Source organism: Paramisgurnus dabryanus, chromosome 5 (assembly GCF_030506205.2).
Source record: "Paramisgurnus dabryanus chromosome 5, PD_genome_1.1, whole genome shotgun sequence".
NCBI lineage: Eukaryota > Metazoa > Chordata > Actinopteri > Cypriniformes > Cobitidae > Paramisgurnus > Paramisgurnus dabryanus.
In genome coordinates this window covers 24,093,429-24,113,294 of record NC_133341.1, presented here as the reverse complement: position 1 = coordinate 24,113,294, position 19,866 = coordinate 24,093,429, and the positions used below count along the sequence as shown (strand labels likewise).

The 19,866-nt window shown below is 37.8% G+C and overlaps 3 protein-coding genes across 5 annotated transcripts; 2 read left to right on the top strand and 1 right to left on the bottom strand.

The window, feature by feature from the left end:
- Window positions 1–990: 990 nt before the first annotated feature.
- LOC135732428 (uncharacterized) lies at window positions 991–8,908 on the top strand. 3 transcript variants are annotated; one of them, XM_065250459.1, is made up of 10 exons: window positions 991–1,209; window positions 2,746–2,806; window positions 2,902–3,570; window positions 3,933–4,580; window positions 6,374–6,504; window positions 6,598–6,676; window positions 6,783–6,831; window positions 6,943–7,014; window positions 8,001–8,153; window positions 8,316–8,908. In XM_065250459.1, the coding sequence occupies exons 2-9, from the start codon at window positions 2,766–2,768 to the stop codon at window positions 8,142–8,144; spliced, it is 1,833 nt and encodes a 610-aa protein (XP_065106531.1). In that variant the 5' UTR covers window positions 991–1,209; window positions 2,746–2,765; the 3' UTR covers window positions 8,145–8,153; window positions 8,316–8,908. The 3 variants fall into 3 exon arrangements, with proteins under 3 accessions (XP_065106531.1, XP_065106528.1, XP_065106529.1); XM_065250456.1 differs by having other exon boundaries at window positions 991–1,242; XM_065250457.1 differs by lacking the exon at window positions 991–1,209 and having other exon boundaries at window positions 1,249–2,806.
- Window positions 8,909–10,058: 1,150 nt separating this feature from the next.
- Window positions 10,059–13,405, bottom strand: mrps31 (mitochondrial ribosomal protein S31). The gene is made up of 7 exons (XM_065250453.2): window positions 13,226–13,405; window positions 12,530–12,943; window positions 11,933–12,085; window positions 11,682–11,828; window positions 11,521–11,594; window positions 10,834–10,971; window positions 10,059–10,688 (listed from the first exon to the last, which is right to left on the bottom strand). Exons 1-7 carry the CDS (start codon window positions 13,333–13,335, stop codon window positions 10,462–10,464), a joined length of 1,263 nt encoding a protein of 420 aa, XP_065106525.1. The 5' UTR covers window positions 13,336–13,405; the 3' UTR covers window positions 10,059–10,461.
- Window positions 13,406–13,464: 59 nt separating this feature from the next.
- Window positions 13,465–19,806, top strand: slc25a15b (solute carrier family 25 member 15b). The gene is made up of 7 exons (XM_065250454.2): window positions 13,465–13,747; window positions 14,552–14,681; window positions 16,033–16,291; window positions 17,285–17,422; window positions 17,562–17,737; window positions 18,363–18,521; window positions 18,685–19,806. Exons 2-7 carry the CDS (start codon window positions 14,627–14,629, stop codon window positions 18,804–18,806), a joined length of 909 nt encoding a protein of 302 aa, XP_065106526.1. The 5' UTR covers window positions 13,465–13,747; window positions 14,552–14,626; the 3' UTR covers window positions 18,807–19,806.
- Window positions 19,807–19,866: the final 60 nt, after the last annotated feature.

Below are 19,866 nucleotides of genomic sequence, written 5' to 3'. Positions count from 1 at the left end.
ATTTGAAATTACCTAAACAAACACGCCCCTACCCAATAGAATCTGGACCTTCTTTTGATAGACCCGCCCCACACATAAGCTACACTTTCTCAACCAGGGGGCAGGCCACTAGGAGGCCTTAATAAACTTTGAAGGGGACTTAAAGGTGCCAAAGAATGCAATGAAATAATTTGTTAAATTGTTTTTTGATATTTACATATGTATGTAAGGTATGTAACTTTATTATGTGCAAAAATTATCCAGAAATGTTTTTACATGTCCATTAACAACCCTATGATTTGTCCTTTGAATGAAATGGTTTATATTTGCCCTATTTGAAAAGGGTCATGAATAATAATGTTGAGCTCTGCTCTGCGGCTCATGCCAGTAGCTCACATTAGTAGACATGTTGGTCTTATGTTGAGATTGGCCTGTTTTTCAGCAGTCTTTTGCATGCACAAGGTTTACATAAAAATTAGGAAACCATGTACATATCTCTTTTTATTCATCTATGCCTATGTAAATACAGTTTTTTATTCTATGGCACCTTTTAAATGATAAATGCATGCACACACGCACACACAACACGCATTAAAAATAAACTAAATCCACTTAAAATAAATATATTTTAGTCTTTATATATAGTGTTTGGTTATTTTATGACAAATGTACATCTTTTCAATTTTGATATTAAATATTTTATTGGGTAGAAATTGTTAGTCTTGAAATAAAAAAAGATGATTTAAAGACAAGAACCAGGCAACGTGGTCACCATTTATGTAGTCAGAAGGAAGGGTTCACTTTGGCAAACTCCGCTGGGTTAAAAAAATTATATTGACAGACAGAACAGGTGAGGTTTCAGGTGCCCAAATAAGAGAGTAAGAATTTAAGATTGTTTCATCTTTCCTATTTCGTAGATATAATTTTATGTGCATAAAAAATATGATTACATGGGCGCAGTCAATCTGAGCCAGTGAGAGTGAGTTTTCCTCACGTAAACGCACCCTGATCCGGTGACGTCACGGCTGCAGCTGTTCCTGTCTGACTGCGATTTTGTAGAAGACGACGCTTCGCTTTCTCGACTCAGAAGCTTAAAATTAAAGACTTAAAGACGGTTTTCTGTTATTTAAAAGCAATATATGGTTTAGTTTTGGACAGATGAGGAGCGACGTTCAACTAAAGGCGTTTGTTAGCGGTCACCGATAAGCTTTTGACGAAGACCCAGACCTGGTTTGTTGAGCAGTTTTTACTGTACAACCTTGGGTATGTCGAACAACTGAACTCAGTTGGTGATGTTTTATTTTAACTTTATATATTTATCGAACTTAAGGACGTTGCCGTTAACATCGTTACATTGTTTTGTTACATCTGAATTCGATAAGCGGTTTCGCTTTGTGGTAGTTTCACACTTTCAAACTAAAACCGAAAGATAATGTTAATTGTATGTAATTCGGTGCGTAACCGTGCATATTTCACGTATATAGCTGTATTTTAGGTGTATGTGGTAAGCTATTATAAAAAGTGTAATGAATAATATATATTTGTTACGTTTTACCCGTCTGAATGCGAAACTTGGGGCCTTGTTAGGGCCCAAAGAGACGCCATCATGTTAGGCCAGGAATGCGATGTCGATGTCGTCGCCTTCGTCTTAATTCGCGTTTGTCCTTACATGCTTTAACAAAATAACTGTTACTTATTTTTTAGATATACGTTTTAAAAAAATGAGTTTGAAGTTTGAGTTGCATTTTGAATATTAAATTGACTTATCGTGCAAATTATTATTTTGGTCTACCTATGCACGTGCCCATGCAATGACGGACAAGGCAGTGGTTGATATTGATTATTGATATAAACGCAGTTTTGGACTAGATTGTCGTTTGTGGTAAATATTTTATCATTGTTTAAAATGCATTGACAGCAAAGACCTTAAACTATCTGATTTTATTTAGATGTTTATTATTTTTGCATTTAAGTTTTATTAATTTTTTTAAATAACAAAATTGACTTATTAAATGTTTAAGGGTCTTTTTGGACAGGGCTTATCCTAGTCTAAAATGCATGTTTAAGATGTCTTTATTTAAAAACATCCTGCCCTGATATATTTTAACCTACATCAGTGCCATTGTTTTGTCTCAGTATGCAGACCAGTATTGTTTTTATAATGTATGTTTGTAAAACTACTTCAATAACCTAATATAACTAAGGCCTAGTCCTGCCCCTAAATGTATTCGCTCAAAGATATGTAAGAAGAATGGCATGTGATGCATTACTTATTGCCTTTTTATTTGCTTGGATTTTTTTATTGTAGGCGGCCCTTAAATTTGTTATGCAAATATTAGTATAGAAACTGGTTTGCCATTACACTGCCAACCAGGGATGTTTTTACTTTAGGATCCTAAAGGCAGACTTAAAATTTAACTTAAGTTAGGTTTTTTATTTTGTGGTGGTTGTATGTTGGTCTTATTAAAGCAGTGTTTTTTTTTATTTGTGGACCTCAACAAACTTTGAGGAGGGCCTGAAGAAATGATAAAAATTAGACAAAACAAGCATCAAAATAAAAAAATAAGTTTCTTTTTATAAGAAATATACATCTTTTTAGCTAAATCGTTGTCAAGTTAAGAACTTTAATGTGTAGAAATTGTGTGTGGAGGCTTCAAATGGTGTTGTAGACAATGGGGAGCCTTGAAGTGAAAAAATCGAGTAGTCATTGTCATTAGTTTACCCGTCCTGAAGTAATTTCCAATGTCATTTTTTATTTCACCAAAGGTAGGTGATAAAGGCCAAAAATGGTGAGACGTCGTAAAGGATCTCCTCATTCCAAACACAGGTAATAGTAAGCTTCAGATTATGACATAATCTCGAGTATATGCAATTTGTAGTACGTCAAGATGTTTACACTTTTCACGTTTGTTTCTCTTGCAGGCCTTTTACTGACAACTACAATGCCATGAATCATGAAGGGCGATTTGGCCCCCCTTCAAGAAGTCATAGAGGTTTCAGAGGACCTCCTGGAAAAGCCCCACCCAGCTGGAGAGAGAGCAACAGCAGTGGACCCCAGCCATACCCCAAGAGGCCCTCACACATGGGTGAACATAGAGAGAGACCTGGTCAATGGATGCAACAGAACCAAGATCACTTCCACGGATATCCCAGGTCACAGGATTCACAGCGGGGCCGCAGAAGGCCTTCTCCACCCCGCTCGAGCCGGCCTCCCCCAGTGCAGCACAGGCAGTCCCCACACGGCGGTCCTATGCATGGACCACCTAGTCACAGAGCACCACTCTTCCACGGAAACCACATCAGCATCCCATCACCATCTCGCCATTTTCATGGACCTCCATCAGACCGGAGGGTTCCATCTCCCCACAGTTCCTTCAGAGGTCCGCAGCGACGCCCAAGCCCTGCTCAAGAGCATGAGAGAGGCTGGGGTCCCGGACCTCGGGAGAGGCCATTCGGAAGATCGGCATTTGGAGGGCAGAACTGGAATGGGCCGGGAGGTTACTCGCATGCCCCCAGTGGGGATTCTAGGCCCTCTGGCCCACCCCAGAGAAAACCCAGAGAGTTTCCTGGAAGGAGTTCATATCAAGAGAGGTACACGAATGAAGCGGTGCAGGCTGGGTAAAGTGATAAAGAATTGAGGCTTTAAATGTGCATTTAAGTGTTAAGATTGCAAAATCCAGTACACTGCAGGGTGATGAGAGTAAATCCCAGCTTCCTTCAGCTTTCTTTCATTATAAAGTACCACAGGATCTTATGATAAAGTCTGGAGAAAATGTAAAACCATTTCAAGTTTTTTCACCTTTAAGTTATTCGGGCAAAGAAGTGATATGGCAATGAATCAACAGCCTGGTGCTGGATCTAAATTAATAGAAGTTAAAACCTTCCTCACAGCTCGAGCAGCAGAAACTGGCATTGTAACCCACATGTTTGTATTGTTTGTAATGGATATGTAGGTGGTCTGGAGAGAGAGATCAACATGCACCGTATCATGGAGATGCTGGAAGGGAGTCTCGTCGCCCCAGCCTGGATTGGACACACAGAGGAGAGGCCAGTCCAAACTCTCGACCCCCTTACAGAACACCAGCACGCAAGCCAGGTCCACCCTCATTGGCATCATCTTCCAGATTCTTTCCTCCTCTACGACCCCAGGACAGGCCCGCCGGACGGCCAATGAAGAGGAGGATTCCAGACTTCAGATGTCCGCCTGCAAGCGATTTGGAGCACGGACCACCAAAGCGCTTTCGAAGAGAGTTTTCAGTGAGACCTCTTCCTCTCAGAGGCTTCAGAGGTCACGGTTTGACCCTTAATGATAAGAGTCGACTGCTAAAGGTACGGAAGTTTAGGGAAGAGTCAGTGGCCAGGTTCAGGCTGCCCCCACCTAGGCCAAGACTCGCAGACAGATCCCAGAAACCCAAGCTTCAGACAACACCACGTAATAGCAAAGATTCCACAGATGGTCAACCACGCAAGGTGTCCCGGAAAAAAGATACGAAGATGTCATCACCCAGAGAGTCATCTCCCAACCCAGACTCCAAGACAGCTGAACCTAAGAGGGACTCCGAAACAAAGGTGGAATCCCGTCGCTCTGTGAGCGCACACAGGTATGGTATCACCCCTCACTCTGTGGCAATGGCCGCGTGATGTTTAGAAGGTCAAGCTTCCTGTTTTTCAATAGCACAACTTTCATCAAAGGGGTGTCACCTTGTCAGATGAGATGGATGAGGGGAGAAAAAGAAATCGTGCCTTTGTCACCAATAAGATGTTAAACGTCTGTGGTTACCTAGAATATCTCTGTCCTTGTCAAGAGAATGTGATGAGAGATCTGAGCAAGTGGTGTTATTCAAAGGTTTCAGAATTGCAGTTCGACCTCAGCAGAAGTCAAATCACGTATATACAACAATGTGCATCCATGTTGACTCGGGAGAGATTTTTAAAATGTGTTCCGGGGAGAAAAATATTTTTAAGCCTTAATCTTAAAAACACGTTTGTTTGACCTACATTGGCTGCAATTTATAAGGCGCAAAATAAGAAATGCCCTGCCTAAATATTGCAAACTAACTGGTGTACCAAGCAAATGTCTATCAGTCAGACAGTGGATAGTGTCGTGAAACTGGGCATAGAAAGGACATTTCATTGTTTTCCACAAGAATTGAGAAGAACAGCAAAAATGCTGGTTTTGATCATAGCCAAGCACCAGTTTTGCAGATATTTAGAGACGATGTAGGTATTTTCATGGGAACAACTTCAAAATGATTTGCTGGATGAAGAAACGGAATGACTACAAGGCTAAACATCACAAAAAGCTTTCAGTGTTCGCTGTTGATGCAGAATAAGCACATTTATATGTATGTTTTAAGAAGAAAAGGTGCTGGAAACAGTTGCCACATACCATACCACATAAAATAATGCAAGATTTTGTCCGAAAGCTCTGCAAATAACTTCAGATCTGAAGAAACATTAATTCAACTGCAACCAACAAGAAACCTTTTTTTCTCCCATCTTCATGTGAAAACTACAATGATGAAGACCGTTATTCTGAAGCTAATGCATTTATCCATTTGTGCCTACTAAAACATGTTTGCCATGATGTCAACTTGTAGTCACCATCACTAGATATCCTGCACCCGAAGAATTATTCAAACAATGCACAGATGTCTACCTGCTGAGTCTATGCACATTTGTCTATGGAGATTTTGATATGAAGATTCTGCAGTTTAATCAATGGGAACTTCCCAGAAAAATATAGAAGGTCATTGCTGCTTGATACCATTGAAGAAAACCGAACTACAAACCAGCATCATTACCAGTGTGGATTTTGGACAGAAATTTGAAAGACTGAACTCTCCGATGTGCAGCAAAATAAATGGATTGAATGCAGAACATTGAGGAGAAATGCTACAAGAAACGTCTCTGGCTTATCAAGTCTGGATATTGAAAGGAATCTAATCCGTTTTTTGGAGCAAATGATGATTCATTGAAGCCGTTCTTCTACAACCCAATCATTCAGTCTGGTGATATATTATTCGCATTAGAAAGGAAGGCAGCTAAAGGCCAAGGTGAATCAATGAAAATTAATCTACCAATTCAAACTGAAGCGTGGAGATGAGATGATGGGCTTGCTTTGCTGTAAGTACCCATGTAGTAATCCCAATATTGGTCCTGCATTTGCTTCAGTACAGTTGGGTTCTTGAGGACTGTGAACGCTTGAGTAATTTAGTTTGAAGTGTTTTTTTCTCTCCTCAGTTCACAAGGCACAATTTAGTTCACTTTGAAAACAAAAATGACATTTGCATGCGTTATGTTTGTTTTAAATACGGTACTTAATTCATACTTAACTCCATGCTATGTTGTCAAGAATATATTTGCTTATGCAGCTGATTGGTTTTCTTTTTAGATCCTCACCAATAGACAGGAGACTTTCACGTGACCTTGTTGTGGTTTCTCATTGGGAGGCGGGACACAAACCAAGCACTAGCCCTAAAAATAATGCACCCTGGAGGAATAGAGCCCCCAAGAACAAGTCAGGTAAAAGTCTGGCACTTACAAGGATTTTTTACTACGAATTTGTTCCTTAATATGTGACTTCAACGAGTCAAATTTTTCTTTTTTTTTATGCAGAAGGCTCAGAATCTGATGGAAGTTTAACTCTTAATGAACGCTTTACCAAGCTTAAGAGTCCAGAACAGAAGGACAGACGGTAAATAGGCTTTTTCTTCTTGTTCTCTAATGGTTTCAAACTTGAACAGTTTTGCCTTCAAGATGTAGGGTTTTCAAGGGCTTTGAAATATTTTATTGTGTTGTAGACCTTCTGGAGGACCAGAAAAATCCCTGAGAAAGCCTGGGCCATTTCAGGTAATAAAATGATTAACATTTCTTAAAAAATAAACTTATTTTAACCTGATTTTTACTTTGACACTTTTCATGTGTTTTATTAAATTAAAAATAAACACTTTCTGTACATAGCGGCCTAATTTCCGCCCAGTTGGAGTAAATACAGGACCAGGCCCACTTGAGATTCCTAGAAAACCCTTGATGGTAAGTGATGCTTTTGCAATGATTCATTTTTAAAGAGGTGTAGTATAGCGGTAAAGCACTGCTGTTTGAATGCAGAAATGTCTGAGAGCATTAGTTGCACCCATGAAGCCGAATAGTGGACTACCCAGGCACCACTGAGAATATTTGACACTACCTGTGAAAAAAACAGCTCAAGTAATTTTTGGGCAATTTAGTGTTTTCTTTAAAATCATCCTAGATCATGTAAAAAGAATGTTAAAGATTGAAATCAAACTTGTGGCTAGTGATCTTTTAATGGGATAGACTTAACTAGGGGTGTAACGGTTCAAATTACTCACGGTTCGGTGCGTATCATGGTTCTAGGGTCACGGTTTCGGTTTGTGTGTTTATGGGGACAAAAAAGGCTACTGTCAAATAAATAAAAAAAATACAATTATTTATTGGGTTACAAACACTTAGCACTTTGGTCACAACAGGCTTCTTTACAAAAATAAAAACCTAAGCAGTTTTTAACCTCTGCCAAAATCAATATTTTCACTTGCACTTGCATTATTATACTACATGTACCAACATACAGTCCACTTCAAAATTAACATAAAAAAAGCTTGGAACACTGGGTTACTTTTTATATTCTATGAGGTTGGCAACAGATTTGCATACTTTGAGTTGATTGGACGGGTATTCTCACGTAAACACACGCATAGCTTATTCAGACGCATACATTAGCAGTTTTATGCATTGTTTTTTCAGCAAACTATATTAGAAATACGTGGTTGAATTAAACACTGTGCACCGCAGTGCACGTGCATGCCGAACCATGGGAGGATAACACGACAATTCGATTCTTTACCAAGAATCGTTACACCCCTAGACTTAACCTAGATTTCACATATTTTTGAAATGGGTTATTCTCAATCTCTGTACCAATTGTTAAATCAATTTCTTTTTAGTAAGTGTGATTGAAATTGCTGTTAAGATCCAAAATATTTCTTCTTCACTGTTTTAAGGCCACTATTATTCCAAGACCACCCTTTAGTTCGAAGCCTGTCTTCAAGAAGAGCCAAAGTATCATGTCAAAGTACAAGAACTTGCAGTCGCTACGGCACAAGGTTCCCCATCAACGGCAGGCCACTAGCTATCGCCGGTGGTGAAACACAATGGTGAGTCCCATATCTCACACACACATTCTTTTTATTCAGAAAGATAGTGGTGGCCATTTAAATTTATTTGATCAGTAATGATAATTCTGTAGTTTTCAACTGCTGTATTATCTGTTACAATTTGAAGTCCATCAGCTAATGTGTTTTGTGTATTGTTTTTAGATCATGCATCATGGCAAGTTGTCCATCATCTTCGCAGAGCTTCCCTACTCTTGACCCCTGTCCTTTATCTGCTTCTGCAAGGAGATCCCTGTAATCAATGTAAAAATGGCAAAAAAAAACAAGTCTTTATTTCCTCTATCATTTTGTTTTATGGAGTTTTTCCTTTGATATTATTTTGCGCAGTGTAGACCTAAAGGCCTTGAATTTTGTGCACTGGTCCTTTTGGAGATTACAGAATATGTCTGATGTTTAAAATATACCATTAACTTATGTACAAAGCTTTCTCTTTACAAGAGTTTTGTGAATCTGATTTTATCTTTGGTTAAGATTCTTTCACATCTCTTCAATGTTTATATGTTTGGTGTCTGAATAGCTGCTTTCCAAAAGTGACTGTTATCAATGATATAATGCCTGTAGAATGCTTTGTATGGTGCTCACAGTTTTCAGTTGGTTTCTCTAAATGACGGCGGTGTGTTTCCATTGGCTGAGCTGCACGTTAATAAGTGATTTCACCAAATGTTTTTTTTTGTGCAGCTCCTAAAACACAATGTACAGTCTTTGTAGTCACACTTTGAATAAAACTGGAAATATCAGATGTGTTGCTGCTTGAAATTAGATTTTTGAACTTTTAGAAGGATCTATAGGCAGAAATGCAATGCAATAGAATATACATAACTATATTATCAGTGGTGTTTACTGACCTTACATGATGAACTCTATTGTTTTTATTACCTACCGTATGCGTTCCGAAATTGAGGGGTGAGTTTAGTGAACTGAGCTGTTGGTTGCAATTCACAACCTCACCACTAGATGCTTGCTAAAATCTACACACAGCATCTTTAATTTGAAGATTTTGGATACTATTAAAATAAAAAACACAGATTGGCTTGCAATGGTTTCCTTAGATTTTAACCACTGACCTTTAGTGGAGTTTGAGCTCTTGCATACTAAACTGGTCAAATTCAGGGCATTTATACAGGAGACTGAGAAGGGATAAGCTATGGTGGCAGAAAAGGTCTGGGTGAAAGCAAATGGGTGATTCTCACAAAATTAGACTTATGAGGTGTCATGAAACATTTTGATAAAAAATGTAAATGCAAAGTATCACAATGAGAAGCATACAGTTACATTCATCTCTTCACATACTATTTTGCACATGATTTCAATCATACAAACCAATTTTGTTTTTTTCCCACATTTAAGGGGAAAAATTTAATTATCGCAACGTGTCCAAGACTGGATTTGGGTTCTTTGTCATGGAAATAATTATAATTAAAATATCTAAAAAATAAAAAGCTTCAGTGCATGTTATACTATAAACATTTACAGTAAAGAAACATCTGGTATTTGGTGATCATTGGTAAATGTAGACTTATTTTTTCTCTTCAGATAAAAGTTGAAATTTTGTTTGTCATAGTACCTAGACAACTTTTTGGTTCTCATTACCGAAACATGAGTTTGTAAATGCATATATTTCATGTAATATCATGTTGCTGTAATTATAATTTTTTATAATGATAATCTAAAAAATTTAAATAATTCTATAGAAAATATGTTTTAAATCCTCTAAAAATAATGGTTACAGTAAGTTCAGACCTTAATCTTAAATGTGCAAAAAAAAAATTGTCTTTAAGAGCTTTTTAAAAAATCTGATGCTGGACACCTTTTAAGTCTGGATTTCGTGAGATTCACCCAAATAGACAAATCACAGATATGACACACAAATGTTTTAATTGCTTAACATTCTGGCTTCTTAAAAAATACCTTTGGTTGGGCAACCAATTATCCTTGATACAATATTTATAAGATTTGTCATTGTCCTTTGACTTGGTCATTTGGGTGGATAATAAGGTAGTTCGTTGTACGTTTCAGATCATGTATTTTAAAGAGTGCTGTACAAAGAAATGCAATTATGTTGAGCATACACAATACCCAGACAATTTCTTGTAAAACAGCTTTATTGTGTATTTGAAAATAAGAGACATTAAACAACTATACTGCACATTGTACAACACAGCTAACCACAAGGAAACAATAATTAATGATATAATTTAACAGTTTCCTTAATTTTAACAGGAGTTATAGAGGCTGGTTAATATGAAATATGCCTTTTCCATTTTGTCCAATCACGAAACTTGATGTTCAATTATGCCTCAGCCTCTTTGAGGACACTGTCTTTCTGTTGGAAATAGTCTTTGAACCAGGCAATATGTTCCTGTTTCTGCTTTACTGTGAGGTGGGGATTCTTTGCAAGTCCTGTAATGACCAGCTCAATGAAGTGCCTGACTGGGCCTTGCCGGGGGAACGATTCATCAAGGTACTTCTCCAGGAACACATGCTCGTGGAAGGGCACATGCAACTCATCCTCAAGACCTGAAATACAATGAAAAGGGGAAAAAACTGATCATGAATATGAAAATATATGTTGGTTGGCATAAAGAGAACATGTAAACAAAAGAAGTGGAAGGGTGATGCATTATTCCATTGTTGTCCAATAGGGTTTATAGTTGAGACTCACCAGCCTCATTGTTGATTGGATATTGCCAAAGCTTGCCCTCTTTGGTCCATGCTATCAACTCTTCAAAGCCATTACGAGGCATCTGATTTGTTGACAGGACAACCTGATTGGCTTGATCAATGTCCCAAAGTGTAGGGCCTAACGTTCAAAGCAAACAAAGCACAATATCATTCAAATAAATAATTTCACTTAAAAAATTTAATATCAATTTACATATAAAGAGTTTAGGTTCTGTTATTGCACTTAAATGGCAATGAAAATGTTATTATTTACTAATTGAAATGCCTTATTTTCCAAAAATGTGACAAAAAAATTTTACTTCTTTGGACAAGACATAATAAACAGTATCAAAATAACTAAAGATGCACCTAGAAACATTGCAAATTATCAAAGACAAAATTTAAGTGAAAAGGAGGTTAAAGTGAAGAAACTGAACCACACATTAGGGGGCGCTGTGATGCATGTGGCTGCCACATTCGGGTTGTATTGAGGTCCAAGGGACCAAAGTTGGAATGTGATTTATGGTCGCTTCACATTCGTCTTCTATGCACTTTGAGAACTTTGATGAAAAATGTATGTGTGACGGTCGATGAGTAGGTACTTTATTTAATTCAGTACCTACTGTCACAGTATGCGATTTCAGATTTCAGTATGTATTACTATCATGTACAAGAAGCTCTTTCTTACCCAGATCTGACACTGCATCGTGCTCCGCAGAAGCAGTGAAGATGTTCAGCCTCTTACCAGTGAAAGGACTCTTCCTGTTAAACAAAATATACACAGGATTAGATCACAAAGATCAGATTTATAAAAGTAAATAAAGAATAAATCACATGCTTCTCTATTACCGTCTACGAACTCCATCAAGTTCACCGGTAATGCCTCTGTCTTGGGTATAACCTCGCCCATCATCATCAAAGCGGATCTGACTGGTCGGCCTGCCATTTGATCTGCTATTTTGCCTTTTTCCTACTTTCATATCAGCTATAATATCTCTAAAACAGAAAAATGAGCTTTACATGGTAAATTCCTCAACAAATAACAATCACAATGTTTTACAGATTATTTTCATGCAATGATGGCATGATATCAGTCCTACCCAATGTTTTGTCCCTCTGCTCTCTTCTGGGTGTCAGGTATGGCTTCATATTTTCTCAACTGCTGAAGGAGCTCGGACTCAGCCTGATGGCTGTTGGGCAGCGTGGACGCAGCTGCTGATGCTGCAGCAACCAATGCTGGATTCAGTGTCTCACTAAAATAGATGGGAAGTCTTTAAAACTCTAATATTTATTAAAAAAATTCATTGATGTTAAAGACGGGGTGCATGATCTCTGAAAGCCAATGTTGACATTTGAAATCACCTTAACAAACACACCCCTACCCCACTAGAATCTGGACCTTCTTTTGATAGACCCGCCCCACACCTATGCAACCCAGGCAGTGATGTAGGTTAGTAGACACGCCCCTTACTGCTGATTGGCTACAAGTGTGTTTTGGTACTTGGCCCGACTCCCTTTTCCAAACTGTTTTTCAAAAATCGTGCACCCAGCCTTTAATATATAATATAATTACACAGTGTAGCATTTGTTCATTGTAGGCATTCGTTTTGTGCCATGACTATTATTTTATAGCTGTAACTCAGTCTTGGTTCTACTTTAACCAGAGGTGCCAGCTGAGCTGTGCATGTATAACTCACCGCTGTGGTGAACCCTCCGCTGTGGCATGCTGAAACATGCTGTGTGCACTTTCCATGGACTTTGGTTCGGGTCTCTCACTGGTTCTTGGAACCAATGGTGGTCTTATTTTACGTTTGGTTGTCACCTCCACCTTCATGGCTCCAAGAAGCTCCAAGTGACTCTGTTTCCCAGTTTTCGTCTTCTCTAACCCTTTGCTTTCTTCAGGTATGGCTACTGCTTCATTCTCGCACTGTGTTGTTAACGTCGCTTGTGAAATTTCAGTGCCCTCCTTTTGAATTTCTGTTTTGTTAACATCTGTGTTAGCTTCTACTTTGTTTTCTTTCTCTTCTGAAAAAGATGTGGTGCCGTCTTTAGTTTCACTTAAAGAGATGCTGCTGGTTCCCAATAGCCTCTGGCTTGCTTTACCCGTGGGCCTAAAATAAAATATAAGGCAAGATAAATGTTTGTACCAAAAAGCATCAAGAATAAAATCTTCTAAACATATAATTTTTTTGGTCAAATACTTTAAACCATTCAAATGTGATAACATCATTGGCCTAATATCTGAACTGGAATGAATAATCTGTTTTTACAATATAAAACACATTGCAATCAATTTTAATATTATAATAATTATAATCACATTTAACAATTAATAAAATGACACACATCAGTCAATCCCATCAATCTGTCACCTGTCAAAATGTCTAACTTACCAATTTATAACCTCTCCCTCTTTACATTTTCTTAAAGGTGGTCGTGCATTTTGTGTATGAATTAATCCATTTCGGACTTGATAAATATTTAATAACAATCTTCTGTACATAATTGTTCTTCTCAGAAGACCTCAATGTCGTCCATGCACGTTTCCTTGTGCGGCACCGAAAACAGTCCGCCAGATGCTTGAGCCGTTTAAAGGTTCCGGGTCCCCCAAACATTTTTAACGGATATAACGTTACTGCATTTGCCGTTCCTCTGCCATTTTATCTGTTAAATTATTTGTTTAAAGCTTAAATCTGTCTGTACCACATGTATCGTTACAAACACATTGAATTGGACCTTAACAGGAAAGGACAGAGATCGACAGTGGTCCAGGAGGGGAGGGGGTTGCTTCTGTCAACCTCCATCCTTTTTAAAACTCGTTATACTCGGATCTTAAACGAGAGGCTAGACTTTAGATCACAAATGAACCAGTTCAGTAAAAAAACATCATGACTACAACCATCTCGCTGTTTTGGGTAAGCTAACGTTAAGCACATGCATGAAATCAGTTGGCGCATGTTTTTACAGTTTAACTTTTTAAATCTTTTGATTCCCTATAAACATGTTAGATTTGGGCAATGCAAGAGCACGTATATCTATAGTCAACCGTTTTTGATGTTTTTATTTAATCGTATGATTAAACGAGAGAGTCGCATATAATATAACATCCATACATTTCTGTGGTTTAAAAGTATGGCGTTGTGCATTTTTTTACTCACGTGGCAAGACTTTTGACATTGTCCGCAAATGAACTTTGAATGAAACCTGAGACACAGGACATGCTGCCTGCTGATGTAACTGCGTATAGTCATGCGCACGGATTACACTTCAAACCTACTGTAACTAAACATTGTTTGTTTTCTTCATTATTGTGTTCTCCACAATAAATAGGATGGGATTATGTACTGTAGAGCCCATGCTGAAAGACACAATGGAAATTCTAATGGTTGCTATTACAAATACCATTATGAACCATCAGTTGTTTACCCTATAACTAGTTCACTAATGTAATGTATTTTGGTCATTTTGGTTCATTCCATATTGTTGGTGTTCTATTGGTTCCCATTTGCCAGTTAACATCCCACCAATAGAAACCAGCAAATTACCAGTAGAGAGAGACCTACAATGACCATTATAGTATCCATTTAATTAATGCAATTCCTATTAAAATGTAACAGAATTTCTGTAATGGTTTTCATTTTTTTTTAACTATAAACTGTGGAAAGCATATTGTGATTACATTGTTTTTAACCATGACTACTTTCTATTGTCTGTTGCAGGGTTTGTGCCTCTGAATCAAGTCTAGATTAAGATCTTAGAAAAGGGATTTCTGAAACCGCTCAATTCATTTCAACATGTCACCCCATCCAGTGGTTCAGGCAGTGATAGACCTCTCTGCTGGGGCTATAGGTAAATTGATTTTTACATCAAAAGCATCACAAAAGTCTAAAAATGGGACATTAATCATTTTGTACAGGGTCTCTGTGAATTCAAAAGGCAACCTCACAATCACATCAGCCCTGTTTTTTAGCTACACTTATCCTTTTGGCCATGTATGGTCAGATAAGTAATTTGAATAAACAGCATGTGCATCGTGTTCTTTATTATTTTTTCTAAATGTAAAACTTGATTTTACATTTAGGTAACGGTCACAGGAACTTTGTATAATGTGAATGGTATGCAAATGAAGTGTAGGGTGGGATGCATTTCAACACCATTTGCAATGTAAAACTTTTCTTTTGTTAGTCTATGTCGACCTTTGGGCTGTGATTTTGGTTTCACGGGCTGGACCCATAGGTAGACCCTACCCCACAAACACACACAAACATTCCTTACTGATGAAGTCTGTTCTCTTCAGCTTTGATCTAGTCCTGATAAATGTGTGAGGAAGCCTCTAGTACACATCTCTGTTAATGTATTCATCCTTTAAATACATTCAGGATCTCAGTTCTTTTTAGTGTTTGCTGTTATAGTACCGGTTACAAAACCTCTGAAGTTTTTTACAGCAAGAAAAAGTAATCGACAAAGAAAATAATGTTTTATGATTCTTCAAAAAAATTTAGGGGCGGTTTCCTGGACAGGGATTAGAGTAGTCCTAGACTAAAATAAATGTAAGAGCTGTCCAGACTGAAAACAACTTACACTGACATATCTTAAAATACATTAGTGCTCTTTGTTTTGCCTCAAAATGCACACAAGTAATGTTTTTAGTAAGGCATGTTTGTTAAAACTAGTTATATTTCATAATTAAACTAAAGCCTAGTCCTGGCCTAAGCTAATTCCTGTCTGGGAAACCAGCCCTTAGTTTCAGTCCTTGATTCTGATTGGTCTGTTTTATTTACGAAAAAGCGCATCTATGACCGCTTCACCCAATGATTCTGTGTATCACTCCGCAGCACCCTTAGCAACCACCATTAATAATGTAAACATTCTGCTGCAGTTCAAAATTGGTCAGGGACTATTTTTCCAGCTGAAAAAAGATTTTACTACAATAAAGATGCGTTGATATGTAATTTTTCATTTAATATTTGCATTGTTTGGTATAAAAGCAATATGTGCTCGAGGCCATTGCTGCATCTTGATTCAGGAAATCACAGCTGAAGGCGTTGTTTTATGTCGTGCCTAACAACGCCCTTTAGCCGTGTTAAATACACGATATAGCACTGCCTCGAGTACCTTTATTGCTTACTAAAAGCAATTCCTAAAATCTTTTTGAATGCCTCAGAAGAAAAAATAACCGTAATCTCTCTTTTGTCTTTAGGGGGCACAGCATGCGTGTTTAGTGGTCAACCGTTGGACACAGCTAAAGTGAAAATGCAGACGTTTCCCACTTTATATAGAGGCTTTGTGCACTGTTTTGTTTCAACTTACAAACAGGTTGGACTTCGAGGGCTGTATCAAGGTACCACTCCTGCCCTTATGGCTAACATCGCTGAGAATTCAGTCCTTTTCATGTCCTACGGTTTTTGCCAAAAAGTGGTGCGTTTCGCCTCTGGTCAAGAAAAAGGGGCTGTTCTCAGGTAAGGGGATTTTTTCATTTATTTTTAGGCATCCTGTGGCTCAACATTTTCTTTTACATCAATGCATTTGGCAGACATTTTTATCGAAAGCGACTGCTACTATTTTTGGCAGGTTTAGCATAGTCAGGGTTCCCATGGGTCCTTGAAATACTTGAAAGTTTGTGAATCTGGGGGAAAAGTTCAAGGCTCTGGGAAGTTTTTGAAAATTTACATACATAGATACAGGTCATTGAAAGTGCTTGAATCTATTTTATGCAAGAAGTTTTCCTGAAAAAAAATCCATATTATTCCCTGTGTAGTGTAGGATAATATCATAAAAATTCTAGACTTTTTAAGCACACATGCTTAACTGTTCAATTTAAATGCTTATATCTTCTGTATGCGAATGTTGATTCATACCAAAATGCTTTTTTGCATAGTTGTGTTTCACACATAAAAACGTCGCGGGTTACATATGTAACTGTTGATCACTGAGAAGGGAACGAGACGCTGCGTCTCCCTTGCCATACTTCCTGCCTCCCTGTAACGCCGTCTTTGGCCATATTTCAGATAGCGATATACTTCCTGGCTCCTGCGTCACCCTGTCTTCGTTAAGCCTCACTATTGGTTGAATTTGATATACACATTCAGACGCACTTGGAGGCATCCCCAAAGTGTCACCGAAGTGATGCATTGCGAGTTCCCTCAAATTGGAACTGTAACAATGTATCTTAAAATGTAACACGATGTAACCTTGCTCTCACTTGTCCCACCATTTAGTCCTTAAATTTGAGGGTATTGGATCTGAAAAATCCTTGAAAGGTTCTTGAATTTGAAGTTAACTAAGGTGTGGGAACCCTGCATAGTGCTAGCAATATCAAGGTCATGGGTGTACAATGCACATGCAAAGCCTGAATACAATTTAAATGACTTTGAATGATAATATCTGATGAATGCATGCATGTCTTTTATTCACTTTATATCTGTACATTTGTTTGTTTTTGTGTTATACAGTAACATGCAGAAAGCATGCTCAGGCTCTGTAGCCTCTGTGTTTGCCTCTCTTGTGCTTTGTCCCACTGAGCTGGTCAAGTGCAGACTGCAGGCAATGCATGAGATGGCTTCATCCGGCAAGATCGCAACCCATCAAAAGTAAGAAAGTGATTCTTTCTACAGTCTCTATGGTGAGGTCATAGACTGATTCAGTGTCATTTACCTCACTGATCAGTTGTGCTGTGTTGTTGGGCATGCACTGTATCTTCTTTACACATCCCCTGTCTTTATTTTTCAGCTCAGTTTGGTCGGTCATAAAGTCCATTATGCATAATGACGGTCCTGCAGGGTTCTTCCAAGGTTTAACCACCACTATAGCACGGGAAGTTCCCGGATATTTCTGTTTCTTTGGAGCGTATGAACTCTGTCGTTCTTTCTTCGCTGACTACATGAACTGTGGCAAGGATGACATAGGTATGGAAACACTGTTATGCTACTACATTTGACCTTACTTAGACTCTATTAACACAATGACTAACAGCATACTTAGTTTCTCATTTATCGATAAGTCTGGTATGTTTCTGTTTAATAAGGGAGTTGGCCCTCCTACGTAAAGAGTCAATTATAATGACATTGCCAAATATTACGTGCCTTACAAATCACTCAGCACAGGAAACAATGAGCTTTTTGTATTTAACAGTTGGCGGTGCAGTTTGCCGAATCAATAGCACTGACATCCACAAGAGGCTAATAGCATAATGAGTGGAAAGAGATATTTTACTTTTGAATGTTACAGGTCTATAATGGAAAAACCTCTTTAACTTTAACTTAAGCTTAAAGTATACATTTATAGTTTTTATAATTTGTAGCCAAAACAGATTGCCCAAAAATCACCCACACAGGAGCATATATGAAGTTAATCCGATAAAATCTTTAACATATTCTGATCCTGCTTCCTGTTTTAATAGCATCAAGGTAAATGTAAAGATACTGACTGAGCTCATCAGTATACAATTTGAGTAACAGATTTGTGCTTTTAATGACCTTTGTGAAGTTCATCGATGGCATCTTTGATGGTTGGCATGTGTGTGGTTTGCAGGTGTAGCCCCCATTATGTTCAGCGGGGGTTTCGGTGGAGCTAGTCTCTGGCTTGTGGTGTACCCAATAGACTGTGTTAAATCCAGGATACAGGTCATGTCAATGACAAGAAAACAGGCTGGTTTCTTTAAAACCTTTATGCATATCTTCAGAACAGAAGGTGAGAGATTTAAGCTTTAAGTCACGGCTGAAGGACGCTGTTAGGCACGATGTAAAACACAGTGCCTGGCTGCAACCCCCTTTAGCTGAGACAATGATACAGCATTAGACTCGAGCAAACTTGATCAGCTGCCTTCATTTTGTTTTTTGTCCTCACTGTTTAGGTGTAAGGGCTTTATATTCTGGCCTTACTCCCACCATGATTCGGACGTTTCCGGCCAACGGTGCTCTGTTTTTAGCCTACGAAGCCAGTCGGAAGTTTATGATGGCACAGTTTGACAGCTGACCCTTCACACAACTACATGATGGCCAGTCTGGTCTTACTCTAGTACACATGTCATGCGCACAATCCCTAACATAGACTTTCAATACACAGCTTTTTTATTTATATTTTTATGTTATTTTTAGGTGCTTTATAGTATTGTACTATATTTTTTAGTATTAACCAAAGTTTTTAAGTCAGTGGAGAAATGGTTTTACATGCTCTCTCCAACGTGTTTTATCACTACTTTATTTGTTTATTTTATTTACTCATTTTATTTAGAACTAAATACTGTGTACTTCACTTTATACATTTGTGTGTTTGCCAAATGTAAACAGTCCCGCAGAATGAACTACAACTATGCAACTAAAATTTAAATACTTTAACACTAATAGGTAGAGAAAGATTTAAGATTTAAACCCTATGGGATGGTTTCCCAGATAAGGGATAGTTTAAGCCAGGACTAGGCCTTAGTTTAATTAGAAAATATAACTACGGTAGTTTTAACAAACATGCCTTACTAAAAACATTACTTGTGTGCATTTTGAAGCAAAACAAAGAGCACTGATGTATTTATTGATATGTAGTTTTCAGTTTGGATAGCTCTTACATTTATTTTAGTCTATGACTAGTCTAATCCCGGTCTGGGAAACCGCCCCCAAATGACAAGTGCCTGATCTGGAACCACAAATAATGTGATGATATGTGTTTGAATATGTGTTTGTAGTCTATTTTCCTTTTATATTAATATTATTTCAGGATCAGTGTTATTGTTGTGTATGTTGTGTACACTTTTTTAGTATTTTGAAATTGTGATATTGCCTTGTTCAGGTACAACGCATTTCTTTTACTTTCTTTTAAATAGCTAAATGTTCCTGTATGTGTTGTTTCATTCCATCATAATTCATGAGCATTTGTGGCATATATCGTATTCGTAACATTTGAAATCTTCTGATTTTTTTTTGCTCTGAACAATATATTTCAACACGCTTTAAAAATCAAATACAGTAACTCTGTAAAAGCAGTATTTTATTTTTAAATGTATGCATATTTTAAATGGTATAATGTTTTTAAATGTTTAGAA